Source organism: Oncorhynchus keta, chromosome 4 (assembly GCF_023373465.1).
Source record: "Oncorhynchus keta strain PuntledgeMale-10-30-2019 chromosome 4, Oket_V2, whole genome shotgun sequence".
NCBI classification, from domain to species: domain Eukaryota; kingdom Metazoa; phylum Chordata; class Actinopteri; order Salmoniformes; family Salmonidae; genus Oncorhynchus; species Oncorhynchus keta.
In genome coordinates, this window is record NC_068424.1 from 48,995,630 (window position 1) to 49,014,108 (window position 18,479).

General features: G+C 42.6%; 1 protein-coding gene across 11 annotated transcripts in view; it reads right to left on the reverse strand.

Moving 5' to 3' along the window:
• The window catches only part of LOC118381995 (protocadherin alpha-C2-like), a 227,408-nt gene extending 209,164 nt beyond the window's left edge, over positions 1-18,244 (reverse strand). For 2 of the 11 annotated variants that reach the window (XM_052508346.1, XM_052508209.1), the window contains exon 1: positions 12,602-15,115. In XM_052508346.1, coding sequence (XP_052364306.1) covers positions 12,602-14,959 — 2,358 coding nt within the window. In that variant the 5' untranslated portion in view covers positions 14,960-15,115. Of the gene's footprint in view, positions 1-504; positions 2,872-3,349; positions 5,755-6,422; positions 8,941-9,628; positions 12,116-12,601; positions 15,116-15,772 lie in introns of those variants that run through there. The other 9 variants (XM_052508338.1, XM_052508186.1, XM_052508331.1 and 6 more) reach the window with 6 other exon arrangements.
• Between the last annotated feature and the right edge of the window lie 235 nt (positions 18,245-18,479).

Sequence of the window (18,479 nt, forward strand, 5' to 3'; positions counted from 1 at the left end):
GTCACAGAAAATATCGAACAGAAAATCTTACTCAAGAAGTTGTGTGGATTAAGAAAGTAAGGATACAGTTACCTGGGATCTGCGTACCATGATGCATAGCCAGGGACACCATTTACTGACGTATTCAACAAGTGTCCCACCCAGACAGAAATAACGATGGAGAAATATTTGTTTAAATAAAGAGGATAGCTACTTGAGGTGCATGTATACCACAATCACATGTTGGCAAAACTTCCCCAGACAAACAGACATTGAACAAAATGGCGTTTCAACACCACAGCCGTGGACAGCGACAAGCACTGAAAGCATGTGGCTAAGCATGTGATGAGATCATGTTACATCCAATATACTTACCCTTTAACTAAACAACATTTTATCTGACGCATTTATACACCATGAAATAATATTATAGGCAGATTCCAATGTCAGGGACAGCACCAGCAAACTATTAGTAAATTTTTAGCGCGTTTCTATTAGTAAATAGAAACGTATTTAACTTCTTACCTCTCCAGAAGCCCTTCTCCTGTGTTCGGGTAACACTAGAGTATTTCCATTGCTGCCCGGGACTATTGTAGAACCTATACTCATTCTGGGTCCAACTAACATGTACCGATTGTCTCCGGATCTGTACTGGATGCTGTGGCACAGTGTCCCGTCGTAATTCACATCTTGTAAATACTTGGAGGAATAGTCTGGGGTTTTTGAGCACTGCATTACAATCAACACGATGATGCTGACGAGAAAAAGCGCTGAAACTGACCCCAAAGTAATGATCAAATAAAATGTAACGCTGTTTTCCTCCTCGTCTTTTACTGCGCTTTTAACATCAGAAGCAGCAAACGCCTCTTTGGGCTCCACAACGTTAATATTCACAGTAGCTGTTGCTGACAGTGAAACGTTCCCGTTGTCTTTTACCAGTATGACCAGTTTATGCTCAGTCTCTTCTGTATCTGTGAATGACCGAAGTGTCCTTATCTGTCCTGTATAGCGGTCCAAAGCAAAGAGACTGTGGTCAGTAACTTCCTGCAGTGAAAATAATAACCAGCCGTTATATCCTATATCAGCGTCATAGGCTCTCACTTTAGTCACCAAATGGCCTGCGTTCACATTGCGGGGAATCTCATCCACACCTTCAGCGGAACCGTTAGGGCTGACTGGATACAAGATCACTGGAGCGTTGTCGTTCTGATCCAGAATGAACACGTTCACTGTGACGTTACTGCTTAGTGACGGAGTTCCAGAGTCTGTAGCTAAAACTTGAAATTGGAATGTTTTGGTAGCTTCAAAGTCAAAGCTTTTTAGCGCGTAAATGTTACCATCAGAATTAATATTTAGGTAGGATACAATAGGAGTGTCACCATCGCCTTTCCAAATGTGATAAGACACACGAGCGTTGTCATCCTGATCTCTATCTGATGTACTCAATGAAAACAACGACTCGCCTGGAGCATTGTTTTCTGGTACATAGAAGGTATATGGACTCTGGGAAAAGACCGGACTGTTGTCGTTGACGTCTGAGATATGGACCGTGACAGTTTTGTGGGAAGACAATGATGGGTCTCCTTTATCCGTAGCAGTTATAGTCACTGTGTACATAGGCTCCGACTCTCTGTCCAATCCACTTTTAGTAATCAAAGTATACATATTTTTCTGAAAAGACGGTTTTAATTCGAAAGGGACGTTGTCCGAGACTGTACATATAACCAAGCCGTTTTCACCAGAGTCCATGTCAGACACACTGATTAGAGCTACAGCTGTACCGGGTCGTGCGTCCTCTGGGACTTGACCTGACAGAGACGTAACGTCCATCTCAGGTGCGTTGTCATTTACATCTTTCACGTTGATTACGACACTGCAATGACCTGTCAATGTGACTTGGCCCTTGTCAGATGCCTGCACGTCAATTTCGTAAAGACTCTGCTCTTCAAAGTCTACTAACCCCTTGATTGTAATTTCCCCTGTAACCGCATCTATCTCGAAATAATCGAACGCTCTGTTTTTAAGACTGTTATCAAATGTGTATATAACCTGTCCGTTTGCGCCATCATCTAGATCCGTGGCGTGCAGCCTCAAAACAGAGGTACCTAAGGGAGCATTTTCATCTAATGTTAATGTATACACCTGTCGGTCGAAAACGGGAACATTGTCATTCATATCGATAACTTTTACGGTTATATTGACAGAGCCCGATCTCTCTGGTTTACCCCCGTCATACGCAGTCAAGGTTAACAATATTTCAGACATCTGTTCTCGGTCGAGCGGCTTTTTCAATATCAAAAAGGGGATTTTATCCTCGCCGCGAGTTTTAACATCTAACTCAAAGTTCTCGTTAGGACTGAGAGTGTACTTACGGAGACTGTTCGCTCCAACATCAGGGTCACGCGCAGCGTCCAGAGGAAAGCGCGTCCCCTGGAGCATAACGCTCTCGGATATTTCCAAATGTTTCACCTTTTCCGGGAATTTGGGAGAATGATCATTAATATCTGTAATTTCTACCTCAACATAGTGTATTTCCAACGGATTCTCGGCCACGGTTTTTAGGTTTATCAAGCACACACTGTTTTTCTCACACAGCTCCTCCCTGTCGATGGTTCTGTCCACAAACAACACTCCATTGTCTTGGTTTATCTGCAAAAAACCTTCCTTGGAGCCCGATACAATCCGAAACCTTCGTTCCGCCAGTTTATCCACACTGAACCCCAAATCCTTTGCTACGTCTCCCACATAAGTACCTTTTTTCGACTCCTCCGCGATAGAATAGCGTATTTGACAATAAGCTCCACCGCAAAAGCACAACGAAAATACAAACAACAGCATCGCCCGGAGAGGCGCCGCTCTTCTCTGTCCGTCTACCATTTTGAAAAGTTATGTTATTTTCGAGCATTTACATTCCATTTATCCAGAAAAATCAAGGTGACAAGATTATCCACCAAACATATCCAAGCAACCTTTCATGTGTTGGGCATTCTCCCTTCCAGAAAGCCAGTGCCCGTTTCACTAGACTCATGTGATTTGCAATGAGCCAACAGGACAAAGAGAGGGAGGGATATAAACCAAATGCATGTTTCTAACACTGAAGAGCGGCGACACCGTGTGCACAACATTTGCAACAACTCAAACAGCACGTTGAACTGTACAGTGTTTCAGCACCACTGTCGTGGACAGCGATCACTTACAAAAGCGCTACCCCTATGCGCTACCCCTATGAGAAACCCTCCTAGAGTACGGTTCTTAATGCCACATCCATACTCCGACCGAAGCAACATATTAGACAGACCAAAATAGAATGCAATTCATTCGGAACATACAAACAGACGAGCTATGCAGTTACAAAACGTATAGTTCTTACCTCTCCAGAAGCTCTGCTCACGTGTTCGGGTATCACTAGAGTATTTCCATTGCTGCCCGGTACAATAGTAGAACCTATACTCATTCTGGGTCCAACTAACATGTACCGATTGTCTCCGGATCTGTACTGGATGCTGTGGCACAGTGTCCCGTCGTAATTCACATCTTGTAAATACTTGGAGGAATAGTCTGTGGGCTTTGAGCACTGCATTACAATCAACACGATGATACTGATGAGAAAAAGCGTTGAAACTGACCCCAAAGTAATGATCAAATAAAATGTAACGCTGTTCTCCTCCTCGTCTTTTACTGAACTTTTAACATCAGGAGCTGCAAAAGCCTCTTTGGGCTCCATAACCTTGATAATAACAGTAGCTGTTGCTGACAGTGAAACGTTCCCATTGTCTTTTACCAATATGACCAGTTTATGCTCAGTCTCGTCTGTCTCTGTGAATGACCGAAGTGTCCTTATCTGTCCTGTATAGCGGTCCAAAGCAAAGAGACTGTGGTCAGTATCTTCCTGCAGTGAAAATAATAACCAGCCGTTATATCCGATATCAGCGTCATAGGCTCTCACTTTAGTCACCAAATGGCCTGCGTTCACATTACGAGGAATCTCCTCCAAACCTCCAGCGGAACCGTTAGGGCTGACTGGATACAAGATCACTGGAGCGTTGTCGTTCTGATCCAGAATGTACACGTTGACTGTGACGTTAGTGCTTAGAGACGGAGTTCCAGAGTCCGTAGCTGCAACTTGGAATTTGAATGTTTTAAGTGTTTCAAAGTCAAAGCTTTTTAGCGCGGAAATATCTCCATTGTCAGAATTGATATTCAGAAAAGATGTAATATCAATCTGTGTCCCTTCTCTAACTATGTGATATGAAATCGCAGCATTTTCATTCAAGTCTTTATCAGAAGCGCTTACATAGAATATGGACGCACCAGGGACGTTATTCTCCGCTAAGTACAGCTCAATATGTTTTGGGGAGAATTCTGGACGGTTATCGTTCACATCTGATATCTGTACGCTCAGAGTTTTGAATGTGGACAGAGGAGGCTGACCACAGTCAGTGGCTGTTATTGTGATGTCATAATGGGACACGAGTTCTCGATCTAAGCGCCCCTTTGTGACGATAGAATACACATTCTCCTGAAATGAAGGTTTTAATTCAAATGGTATGTCTTCAGATATACTAGCAATAACTTTACCATTAATACCGGAATCTTTATCTGTTACACTGATGAGAGAAATAACAGTTCCTGGTTTAGAATCTTCAGACACCGTGTTCGAGAGGGAAGTCACATCTATGTCTGGTTGGTTATCATTAGCATCTCCTATTTTAATAATAACTCTACAATCAACACTTGTTGGAGGTTGTCCCTTATCAGACGCCTGTACATTTAACCTGTAAACCTCGTTTTCTTCAAAATCCACCTGGCCTTTGACTTGAATTTCACCGGTCACGTGATCTAATTCAAAGATGTCATGTATTTTACGCTTTATAGTTCTGCCTAGTGTGTATTCCACTACTCCATTTTGGCCGTCGTCAGCATCTGTGGCGTTTACTCTGATGACAATAGTTCCATTTAGAGCGTTTTCAGGCAATGTTACTGAATATTCGCTTTGAGTGCAGATGGGACGGTTGTCATTTACATCAAGAACTGTAACAGTGATATTCAAGGTGCCTGACTTAGGTGGATTCCCTCCGTCTAGCGCTGCAAGTAATAGCATATGTTTGGTGTTTTGCTCTCTATCCAATGGCTTCTGCAAAATTAAAAATGGTATTTTGTCACCTTCCCCACTATCAATTAACTGTAATTCAAAATGTGCATTTTGACCTAACTTATACGAATGAACAGAATTGAGTCCAACGTCTACGTCTCGCGCAGTCTGGAGTTCGAATCGCGCACCTGGAAATGTATTTTCCGGCATTTCTAGATGCTGATCTTTTTCAGGGAAAACAGGAGAGTGATCATTTATATCCGTTATTTCTACGCTGACGTAGTGTATTTCAAGCGGATTTTCAACTACGAATTTGAGGTTTATCAAGCAAGCATTATTGCCATCACAGAGCACCTCTCTGTCGATGTTTTTATGAACATACAAGACGCCATTGTTCTGATTTACGCGGAAAAGAGCGTCCTTAGATCCAGAAACAATACGAAACCGCCTCTCTACCAAAGTACTGATGTCAAGACCCAAATCCTCAGCAACATTTCCAACAACGGATCCCTCTTTCACCTCCTCTGGAATAGAGTACCTTATCTGTGCTGAAACCTTCACCCCCAAGCAGAGCAGCAAAGAGAAATTCAGAACAACCCAGCAGTACTCCCATCTGCGCCTTTGTCCTCCGACTCCCATTGTAAAAACAACCAAACACGACCCCCAAATGTACAATCCTTATGACCGGACGGCCAACTCGTTATGATCCATACTCAAACACATTCTTCAGCAAGAAGACAATACAAAATCATCTCTGTTCAGCATAGCACGTGTTGTTCTGATGTCAGCACCTCTCTCACTGTATCCGTAGAACAAACCAGCCCAGGGAAGGGGGCAAGGCCTATTCTACACAATACCACGACGTCGGTCTCCTTGTGTTACACTGACACCCTGCGTACCTAGGTTCTGGTTACCACATCTACGTGAAGATTTAACTGTTAAGAGATTCCATGTGAAGATATGTAAAAACACTGCCACTTATATACTTGTAGTACCAGCTAAACAGTGAGAAAGGGTGATCGGGAAAAACCAATGTTATTGCATCGCTAAGACCGAAGTGTACAGGGCAAAAATAACAAACGTATTTAGGCAACCGTAGTGGATGACTTCACCAACGTAAAACACCCCCGTCTAGAATTCAGCACAACTGCAGTGGACAGCTATTTGTTTCCCCTGGTTATTTTCAAATAACCTTCCCCATTTACGCACGGACAAAACATTCCAATAAACATGAGAGCCATTTCAACAAATGACTCATCTTTACTAATATAAGGTAGGACAGAACAAAAAAAACAGACAATATATAATACTTGTGAAAGCTTGAAAGAGCAACTCTTAAAACAACTCTTACCTCTCCAGAAGCTCTCCTCCTGTGTTCGGGTATCACTAGAGTATTCCCATTGTTGCCCGGGACTATTGTAGAACCTATACTCATTCTGGGTCCAACTAACATGTACCGATTGTCTCCGGATTTGTACTGGATGCTGTGGCACAGTGTCCCGTCGTAATTCGCATCTTGTAAATACTTGGAGGAATAGTCTGTGGGTTTGGAGCACTGCATTACAATCAACACGATGATACTGATGAGAAAAAGTGTTGAAACTGACCCCAAAGTAATGATCAAATAAAATGTAACGCTGTTCTCCTCCTCGTCTTTTACTGAACTTTTCACATCAGAAGCTGCAAAAGCCTCTTTGGGCTCCACAACCTTGATAATCACAGTAGCTGTTGCTGACAGTGAAACGTTCCCGTTGTCTTTTACCAGTATGATCAGTTTATGCTCAGCCTCGTCTGTCTCTGTGAATGACCGAAGTGTCCTTATCTGTCCCGTATAGCGGTCCAAAGCAAAGAGACTGTGGTCAGTAACTTCCTGCAGTGAAAATAATAACCATCCGTTATATCCTATATCAGCGTCATAGGCTCTCACTTTAGTCACCAAATTGCCTGCCTTCACATTGCGGGGAATCTCTTCCACACCTTCAGCGGAACCGTTAGGGCTGACTGGATACAAGATCACTGGAGCGTTGTCGTTCTGATCCAGAATGTACACGTTGACTGTGACGTTATTGCTTAGCGGCGGAGTTCCAGAGTCTGTAGCTGCAACTTGAAATTGGAAAGTTTTGAGAATTTCAAAGTCAAAGCTTTTTAGAGCTGAAATATGTCCGTTTTCAGAATTGATGTTCAGAAAAGAAGCCATATCATTTTGTGTCCTTTCACCTCTAACAATGTGATATGAAATCACAGCATTTTCATTCAAGTCTTTATCAGAAGCGCTTACAGAGAATATCGATGCACCAGGGGCGTTATTTTCCACTAGGTACAGCTGAAGAGGGGTTTGGGAGAATTCTGGACGGTTATCGTTCACATCTGATATCTGTACACTCAGAGTTTTGAATGTGGACAGAGGAGGCTGACCACAGTCAGTGGCAGTTATTGTGACGTTGTAATAAGACAAAAGTTCTCGATTTAAACGCCCCTTTGTGACAAAGGAATAGACATTCTCCTTAAATGACGGTTTTAACTCAAAAGGGATATTCTCCGATATTTTCAGTAGGACTTTACCGTTGTTACCAGAGTCTTTATCCGTTAAACTAATTAGAGATATGACCGTTCCAGGCTTCGAATCCTCAGATATCATGCTAGACAATGACGTCACCCCTATTTCTGGTTTATTATCATTTACATCCGTTATCGCGATGACAACTCTACAGTCAACTGATAATGGGGGTTGTCCTTTATCAGAGGCTTGCACCGTTAGTTTGTAAAACTCATTCTCTTCAAAGTCTACTGGACCTATGGCACGAATTTCACCAGTAAGACTGTTCAAATGAAACGTGTCATGAACTTTGCGCTTAATGTTTCGACCAAGTGCATATTCAATTTCGCCATTTTGTCCCTCATCTGTATCAGTGGCGTTTATGGTTAATACAGGTGTTCCGATGGGTGCATTTTCCTGGATTGTTACAGTGTAAAGATCTTTCCCACAAATGGGACGATTGTCGTTTGTATCAAGAATAGTTACTGTGACGTTTATGGTACCTGATCTTGGGGGGTTGCCTCCATCTATAGCTGTCAAAATGAACCAATGCATTGCATTTTGTTCTCTGTCAATGGCCTTCCTTATGATTAAAAATGGAACTTTGTCTTCGTCCCCATTATCAATTAACTCCAATTCAAAATGATCATCGCTACTTAACTTGTAAATGCGCACAGAATTCAAACCTACATCTGCATCACGTGCAGTCTGGAGTTCAAAGCGTGTCCCAGGAAGAGTATTTTCTGCTATGTCTAAATGTAGATATTTCTCAGCAAAACTAGGCGAGTGGTCATTTACATCCGTTATTTCTATACCCACATAATGGACTTCTACGGGGTTTTCAACAACGACTTTTAAGTCTATCGAACACACGCCATTGCCATCACAGAGCTCCTCTCGATCGATATGCTTACAAACGTACAAGACGCCATTGTTCTGATTTGCCTGGAAAAGAGCTTCATCAGATTCAGAAACAATACGAAACCGTCTCTCTACCAAAGTACTGACGTCAAGACCCAAATCCTGAGCAACATTTCCAACAACGGATCCCTCTTTCACCTCCTCTGGAATAGAGTACCTTATCTGTGCTGAAACCTGCTCTCCGAAACACAGCAGAAGAGAGAAACGCACAGCAACCCACCAGTACTCCCATCTGCGCCTTTGTCTTCCATCTCCCATCGTTAGACAGAAAAGTAAGCACAATCCTCAATGAAAAAACACAATCCTAATGATCAGATGACCAACTCATGATGATCCATAACGAAATGCAATGTTTCAGCACAGAAAAAGACTACAATTATTCTCTGACTATCATAGCACGTCCTGTTCTGATGTCCACACAGCTCTCTCTGCATTTGGGGACAAAACAACCCAGAGAGGGGCAAGGCCTAATATACACAACACCAGACAGTCAGTCATTCTCCTTGTGTGACACCGACACCATGCGGACCGAGCTACTTCCTTCCACGAGTACACAAGACTCTAGAATGATTGTACATTACTGTATTAGCATCAGCAAAAGTACCTACACGATATCATTGACACTCATGGAGAAAAGGTTGAGAGAGAGTAAAGGGACCTGGAACAAGACTAATATGTTCATGAGAAGCAGGAATGCAGACGACTGAGAAAGTAGATACAACGCTATTCAAATCAAACAATGCGCTTGTAATTAAACAGCGCCAGGGTGGACAGCTACCGCATCAGAGTTCAGTTCTTAACTATGCACAGAAATGTCGTACAACAACAGAATCACGTACAACAATGAGTCTTGTTGGGACCTGGTTTTGGCAAGTCACACATTAAAAAAAGAGAGATCAGCCTATCTAAACAATAATAAATAATTACATGTTAAATACGAGCATATCTGCCAACGACACAAATAGGATGTTAACGATTCAGCACCATCGGGGTGGACAGCAACTCCATCGTCAGTCATAAAGTCTTTAATTTAAGCACTGGAGACATTCAAATCTCAATCTATATTCGTTTAAAATGAAATGCATAGAAACCGCTCTTACCTCTCCAGAAGCTCTGCTCCTCTGTTCTGGTAACACTAGAGTATTCCCATTGCTGCCCGGGACTATTGTAGAACCTATACTCATTCTGGGTCCAACTAACATGTACCGATTGTCTCCGGATCTGTACTGGATGCTGTGGCACAGTGTCCCGTCGTAATTTGCATCTTGTAAATACTTTGAGGAATAGTCTGTGGGTTTGGAGCACTGCATTACAATCAACACGATGATACTGATGAGAAAAAACGCAGAAACTGAACCCAAAGTTATGATCAAATAAAATGTAACGCTGTCCTCCTTTTCGTCTTTTACTGAACTTTTAACATCAGAAGCTGCAAAAGCCTCTTTGGGCTCCACAATGTTGATAGTCACAGTAGCTGTTGCTGACAGTGAAACGTTCCCATTGTCTTTTACCAGTATGACCAGTTTATGCTCAGCCTCGTCTGTCTCTGTGAATGACCGAAGTGTCCGTATCTGTCCCGTATAGCGGTCCAAAGCAAAGAGACTGTGGTCAGTAACTTCCTGCAGTGAAAATAATAACCAGCCGTTATATCCGATATCAGCGTCATAGGCTCTCACTTTAGTCACCAAATGGCCTGCGTTCACATTGCGGGGAATCTCCTCCACACCTTCAGCGGAACCGTTAGCGCTGACTGGATACAAGATCACTGGAGTATTGTCGTTCTGATCCAGAATGTACACGTTGACTGTGACGTTGCTGCTTTGTGACGGAGTTCCAGAGTCTGTAGCTACAACTTGGAATTGGAAAGCTTTCAGAGTTTCAAAGTCAAAGCTTTTCAGTGCGGAGATATGGCCATTATCAGAATTTATATTCAGGAAAGATGCCATATCATTCTGCGTCCCTTCTCCTCTAACTATGTGATATGAAATCGCAGCGTTTTCATTAAAGTCTTCATCACACGCGCTTACAGAGAATATAGATGCACCAGGTGCGTTATTTTCCACTAGGTACAGCTCAAGGGGGTTTTGGGAGAATTCTGGACGGTTGTCGTTCACATCTGAAATCTGGACGCTCAGAGTTTTGAATGTGGACAGAGGAGGCTGACCACAGTCAGTGGCAGTTATTGTGATGTCATAATGGGACACGAGTTCTCGATTTAAACGCCCCTTTGTGACTATAGAAAACACATTGTCCTTAAATGAAGGTTTTAATTCAAATGGCACGTTGTCTGTTATTGTAGATATGACATTACCATTAATCCCAGAATCTTTATCTGTCACACTAACTAGAGAAATAACAGTTCCTGGTTTTGAATCTTCAGCTATTGTATTGGAGAGGGATGTTACATCAATCTCTGGTTTATTATCGTTCACATCTACTACCTTTATAATAACTCTACAGTCAACAGTCAGAGGGGGCTGGCCTTTATCAGACGCCTGTACATTTAATCGGTAAAACTCATTTTCCTCAAAGTCAACTTCACCTTTCACTTTAATCTCACCAGTAATGCTGTCCAACTGGAAAATGTCATACACTTTACGTTTCACTGCTCTTCCCAGAGAGTATTCTATCGCTCCATTTAAACCGGCATCAGCATCAGACGCATTGACAGTGGTAACAATTGTGCCAATTGGGGAGTTCTCTTTTAAAGAAACGGAATATATGTCTTGATTAAAAACAGGTCGATTATCATTGGTGTCTAGAACTATGACAGTTATATTAAGTAAACCTGACTTCGGTGGATTACCTCCATCGACTGCAGTCAACAATAATTCATGCGTGCGATTTTGCTCTCTGTCAAGTGGCTTACTTAAAACTAAAAACAGAAGTTTATCCTCCTCCCCATTGTCTTTCACTTCTAAAGCAAAATGATCATTCTGGCTCAACCTGTACACACGGACAGCATTGATTTCAATGTCTAAGTCACGCGCTGTCTGGAGTTCAAAGCGTGCCCCCATGAGGGTATTCTCCGCTATTTGCAAATGTACGTCTTTTTCAGCAAAACTGGGCGAGTGGTCATTAACATCCGTTATTTCTACCCCGATATAGTGAATTTCTAGAGGATTTTCAACAACGATTTTCAGGTCCATCAAGCAAGCGCCATTGCCACCACAGAGCTCCTCTCTGTCCATTTTTTTATGAACATACAAGACGCCATTGTTCTGATTTACCTGGAAAAGAGCGTCCTTAGATCCAGAAACAATACGAAAACGCCTCTCTACCAAAGTACTGACGTCAAGACCCAAATCCTTAGCAACATTTCCAACAACGGATCCCTCTTTCACCTCCTCTGGAATAGAGTACCTTATCTGTGCTGAAACCTGCTCTCCGAAGCACAGCAGAAGAGAGAAACGCACAGCAACCCACCAGTACTCCCATCTGCGCCTTTGTCCTCCATATTCCATCGTTAAACACACAACAAAACACGGTCCTCAACGAAAGAAATACAATCCTACCGCTCAGATTACAAACTCGAAATGATCCATACCGATACCTCAGCACCAAAAACGAACACAGTAATTATCTGTCCAACAGAACAAGTCCTGCTCGTATGTTCGCACTGCTATCGTCTGTGTGGAACAAAACAGCGCAGAGAGGGGCAGGGCCTGACCTATAAAAACAGTCTCCTAGTACTACACCGACACCATGTGGTTCGGTATTCGGTTTTCCATGACCATGTGAACTTGTAGTTATTGTCTGTTTTCCAGTTGCCATAACTACGCAGAAGCAATGAAGGAATGAGAACATGTCAAAATAGGAGAGAGAGAGATGGACTTCAGTGAAGATAAATACAGCAAATGAGCTGGTGATCCAGCAACACCGAAGTGGACAGCGACCGCTTCAACAACCTCACTTCTATTAAGCACGTTAAAGACATTCCAACGAACCAGAAAAAAATATATAATCGAATGACCATCATCTTTACTGATATAAGGTAGGACAGAACAAAAAAAAACAGACAATATATAATACTTGTGAAAGCTTGAAAGAGCAACTCTTAAAACAACTCTTACCTCTCCAGAAGCTCTCCTCCTGTGTTCGGGTATCACTAGAGTATTCCCATTGCTGCCCGGGACTATTGTAGAACCTATACTCATTCTGGGTCCAACTAACATGTACCGATTGTCTCCGGATCTGTACTGGATGCTGTGGCACAGTGTCCCGTCGTAATTCACATCTTGTAAATACTTGGAGGAATAGTCTGTGGGTTTGGAGCACTGCATTACAATCAACACGATGATACTGATGAGAAAAAGTGTTGAAACTGACCCCAAAGTAATGATCAAATAAAATGTAACGCTGTTCTCCTCCTCGTCTTTTACTGAACTTTTAACATCAGAAGCTGCAAAAGCCTCTTTGGGCTCCACAACCTTGATAATCACAGTAACTGTTGCTGACAGTGAAACGTTCCCATTGTCTTTCACCATTATGACCAGTTTATGCTCAGCCTCGTCTGTCTCTGTGAATGACCGAAGTGTCCTTATCTGACCCGTATAGCGGTCCAAAGCAAAGAGACTGTGGTCAGTAACTTCCTGCAGTGAAAATAATAACCAGCCGTTATATCCTATATCAGCGTCATAGGCTCTCACTTTAGTCACCAAATGGCCTACGTTCACATTACGGGGAATCTCCTCCACACCTTCAGCGGAACCGTTAGCGCTGACTGGATACAAGATCACTGGAGCGTTGTCGTTCTGATCCAGAATGAAAACATTTATTGTGACGTTTCTGCTTAGAGACGGAGTCCCAGAGTCTGTAGCTACAACTTGGAATTGGAACGTTTTGAGGGTTTCGAAATTAAAGCTTTTGAGCGCGGAAATATGTCCATTATCCGAATTGATGTTGAGGAAAGATGCCATATCATTCTGCGTCCCTTCTCCTCTAACTATGTGATATGAAATCGCAGAATTTTCATTTAAGTCTTCATCAGTGGCGCTTACAGAGAATATCGATGCACCAGGGGCGTTATTTTCCACTAGGTACAGCTCAAGGGGGTTTTGGGAGAATTCTGGACGGTTGTCGTTCACATCTGAAATCTGGACGCTCAGAGTTTTGAATGTAGACAGAGGAGGCTGACCACAGTCAGTGGCAGTTATTGTGATGTCATAAACAGACACTAGCTCTCGATCTAAACGGTGTTTGGTCACTAAGGAGTACATATTTTCTTCATATGACGGTTTTAACTCAAACGGTACATTGTTGGAGATGCTACACAAAACTTTACCATTAATACCTGAGTCTTTATCTGTCACACTAATGAGCGAAATAACTGTTCCGGGTTTTGAATCTTCTGTAACGACATTGGACAGTGATGTCACCTCTACTTCTGGTTGGTTATCATTAACATCAATTATCTTTATAATTGCTCTGCATTCCACAGTTAAGGGAGGTTGTCCTTTGTCTGAAGCCTGTACATCTAGTTTATAAACTTCTGTGTCCTCGAAGTCCACCTCACCTTTGACTTTAATTTCTCCAGTTCGGCTATCCAGTTCAAATATATCATATACTTTACGCTTTAGGTTTCTGCCTAAAGTGTACTCCAACTCACCGTTTGAACCCTCGTCTAGATCAGTGGCATTTACCCTAACAACCACAGTACCAAGTGCGGCATTTTCCCGTAGTCTCACTGAATAGGTGTCTTGACTACAAACAGGACGGTTATCATTCGAATCCAGCACATTAATAGTGACGTTGACCGTCCCTGATCTTTGTGGTCTACCTCCATCAACTGCAGTAACAAGTAATCTGTGTTTGGTTTTGAGCTCCCTATCCAAAGCTTTTTTCAAGACTAAGAAAGGTATTTTGTCTTCATCGTCTCTAATCTCAATTTCAAAATGATCGCTCTGACTTAATTTATACAAACGGACAGAGTTTAACGCTATATCTGGATCCCGTGCAGCCTGGATTTGGAAGCGCGTCCCTAGCATGGTTTGTTCCGCTATTTCCAAATACTGCTCATTTCCTGGAAAAATAGGAGAGTGATCATTGACGTCGGTGATTTCGACACCTACATAATGAATCTCTAAAGGGTTTTCAACAACCATTTTCAGGTTAATCAAACATGCAATATTGCCATCACAGAGCTCCTCTCTGTCGATTTTGTTATGAACATACAAGACGCCATTGTTCTGATTTACGTTGAAAAGGGCGTCCTTAGATCCAGAAACAATACGAAACCGTCTCTCCACCAAAGTACTGACGTCAAGACCCAAATCCTTTGCAACATTTCCAACAACAGATCCCTCTTTCACCTCCTCTGGAATAGAGTACCTTATCTGTGCTGAAACCTGCTCTCCGAAACACAGCAGAAGAGAGAAACGCACAGCAACCCACCAGTACTCCCATCTGCGCCTTTGTCTTCCATCTCCCATCGTTAGACAGAAAAGTAAGCACAATCCTCAATGAAAAAACACAATCCTAATGATCAGATGACCAACTCATGATGATCCATAACGAAATGCAATGTTTCAGCACAGAAAAAGACTACAATTATTCTCTGACTATCATAGCACGTCCTGTTCTGATGTCCACACAGCTCTCTCTGCATTTGGGGACAAAACAACCCAGAGAGGGGCAAGGCCTAATATACACAACACCAGACAGTCAGTCATTCTCCTTGTGTGACACCGACACCATGCGGACCGAACTACTGCTTGCCACGAGTACACAAGACTCTAGAATGATTGTACATTACTGTATTGGCATCAGCAAAAGTACCAGCGCAACATAATAGTTACAGGCGTGGGATGAGGAAAGGTTGAGGGGGAGTACATGGAAATGGATTAGGAATACATGGATTGGATGACTACATATGTAACAGACTGACATAGTAAATAGCTCGATTGCAAGGAAAACAATTCACTTTGTAAATCAGCACCACAAGAGTGGACAGCAACCGCATGAACGAGTTAATTTCTCCATTACCCACAGAAAATCAGTTTGTAGACAGGGGAATTACACTAATGAGTCTTGTAAGGGCCTGGTCTATGACTATCCACCTATTTGAGAGAGGTCATCATAACTAATGCATATATAACCCAAAAACAAAAGCAAGACGAATTCAGCACAACCAGGGTCGACAGCAACCGCTTCATCATCAGTCACACATTTCATTACGCACGATAAATTCTTAAAAATATCCACCAATATGCTTTCAAAGTTTAATGCTTAGAAACAGCTCTTACCTCTCCAGAAGCTCTCCTCCTGTGTTCAGGTAGCACAAGAGTATTTCCATTGCTGCCCGGGACAATAGTAGAACCTATACTCATTCTGGGTCCAACTAACATGTACCGTTTGTCTCCGGATCTGTACTGAATGCTGTGGCACAGTGTCCCGTCGTAATTCACATCTTGTAAATACTTGGAGGAATAGTCTGTGGCTTTGGAGCACTGCATTACAATCAACACGATGATGCTGACGAGAAAAAGCGCTGAAACTGACCCCAAAGTAATGATCAAATAAAATGTAACGCTGTTTTCCTCCTCGTCTTTTACTGAACTTTTAACATCAGAAGCTGCAAAAGCCTCTTTGGGCTCCACAACCTTGATAATCACAGTAGCTGTTGCTGACAGTGAAACGTTCCCATTGTCTTTTACCAGTATGACCAGTTTATGCTCAGCCTCGTCTGTCTCTGTGAATGACCGAAGTGTCCTTATCTGTCCTGTATAGCGGTCTAAAGCAAAGAGACTGTGGTCAGTAACTTCCTGCAGTGAAAATAATAACCATCCGTTATATCCGATATCAGCGTCATAGGCTCTCACTTTAGTCACCAAATGGCCTGCATTCACATTGCGGGGAATCTCCTCCACACCTTCAGCAGAACCGTTAGTGCTGACTGGATACAAGATCACTGGAGGGTTGTCGTTCTGATCCAGAATGAACACGTTCACTGTGACGTTGTTGCTTAGTAACGGAGTTCCAGAGTCTGTCGCTACAACTTGGAATTGGAACGTTTTGAGGATTTCGAAGTCAAAGCTTTTCAGCGCGGAAATATGACCATTATCAGAATTTATATTCAGAAAAGATGCCATGTCATTCTGCGTCCCTTCTCCTCTAACTATGTGATATGAAATCGCAGCATTTTCATTCAAGTCTTTATCAGTGGCGCTTACAGAGAATATGGACGCACCAGGGGCGTTATTTTCCACTAAGTACAGCTCAAGGGGGTTTTGGGAGAATTCTGGACGGTTATCGTTCACATCTGATATCTGGACGCTCAGAGTTTTGAATGTGGACAGAGGAGGCTGACCACAGTCAGTGGCTGTTATTGTGATGTCATAATGGGACACGAATTCTCTGTCTAAACGTCCCTTTGTGACTATAGAATACACGTTATCCTTATATGAGGGTTTTAATTCAAATGGCACGTTGTCAGTTATACTGGAAATAACTTTTCCGTTAATGCCAGAGTCTTGATCTGTCACACTGATGAGAGATATAACAGTTCCAGGTTTAGAATCTTCAGACACGGTATTGGAGAGTGATGTAACCTCTATTTGTGGTCTGTTGTCGTTCACGTCTTGTATCTTAACAATAACTCTGCAATCAGTTGTCAGTGGAGGCTGGCCCTTATCAGAAGCCTGTACATTTAGACTGTACATCTCATTTTCTTCAAAATCTACCGGGCCTTTCACCTTAATTGCCCCAGTAATCCTATCCAATAGGAAAATATCATGTACTCTCCGCTTTAAATTTCTACCGAGAGTATATTCCACCACGCCATTTGACCCATGGTCTGCATCGGTTGCATTCACTCTAACTACAAACGTACCGATATCAGCATTTTCTTGTAATGTAACTGAATAGACGTCCTGACTACATACAGGCTGATTATCATTTGCGTCAAGGACTGTGACAGTGATGTTTAGAGTACCTGTTCCAGGTGGATTTCCCCCATCCAATGCTGTCAATAGTAATGCATGTTTGGTCTCCTGTTCCCTGTCCAAGGCTTTCTGTAAAATTAAAAACGGGATTGTATCCCCTTCCCCACTATCTCTCAGTTCTAAATCGAAATGTTCATTTGGATTTAACTTATAGGAACGTATAGAATTAATTCCAGAGTCGAAATCACGCGCAGGCTGGAGTTCAAATCGAGCTCCTGTAGGTTTATTTTCAGCTATCTCTATGTGTAGATTTTTCTCTGAGAAACTTGGCGAGTGGTCATTTACGTCAGTTATCTCTAAACCTACATAATGGACTTCAAGCGGGTTTTCAACAACGATTTTCAGGTCTATCGCGCAAGCTACCTTGCCGTTACAAATCGCTTCTCTGTCGACATTCTTGTGAACATACAAGACGCCATTGTTCTGATTTACCTGGAAAAGAGCGTCCTTAGATCCAGAAACAATACGAAACCGTCTCTCCACCAAAGTACTGATGTCGAGACCCAAATCCTTTGCAACATTTCCAACAACGGATCCCTCTTTCACCTCCTCTGGAATAGAGTACCTTATCTGTGCTGAAACCTTCTCCCCCAAACACAGCAGAAGAGAGAAACGCACAGCAACCCACCAGTACTCCCATCTGCGCCTTTGTCTTCCATCTCCCATAGTTAGACAGAAAAGTAAGCACAATCCTCAATGAAACACAATCCTAATGATCATATGGCCAACTCGTTCTCATCCATGCGAAGTCAGCACCGAAATAAAAGACGATTATCCCTAACATACACGTCTAGTTCTGACGTCCGCACCACTCTCTCTGTATGTGTGGAACAAAACAGACCAGAGAAGGGAAGGGCCTAATCTACAAAGCACCAGTAACCTTGTGTTACACTGACACCATGTGGTCCGGGATTCTGGTATCGACAACAACTAGATAGGCACCGAGAGAGTTGTTATCAACTTACGTTTTGCATCCAAACCAACAAAAACACAAACTCCAGTAAATAAT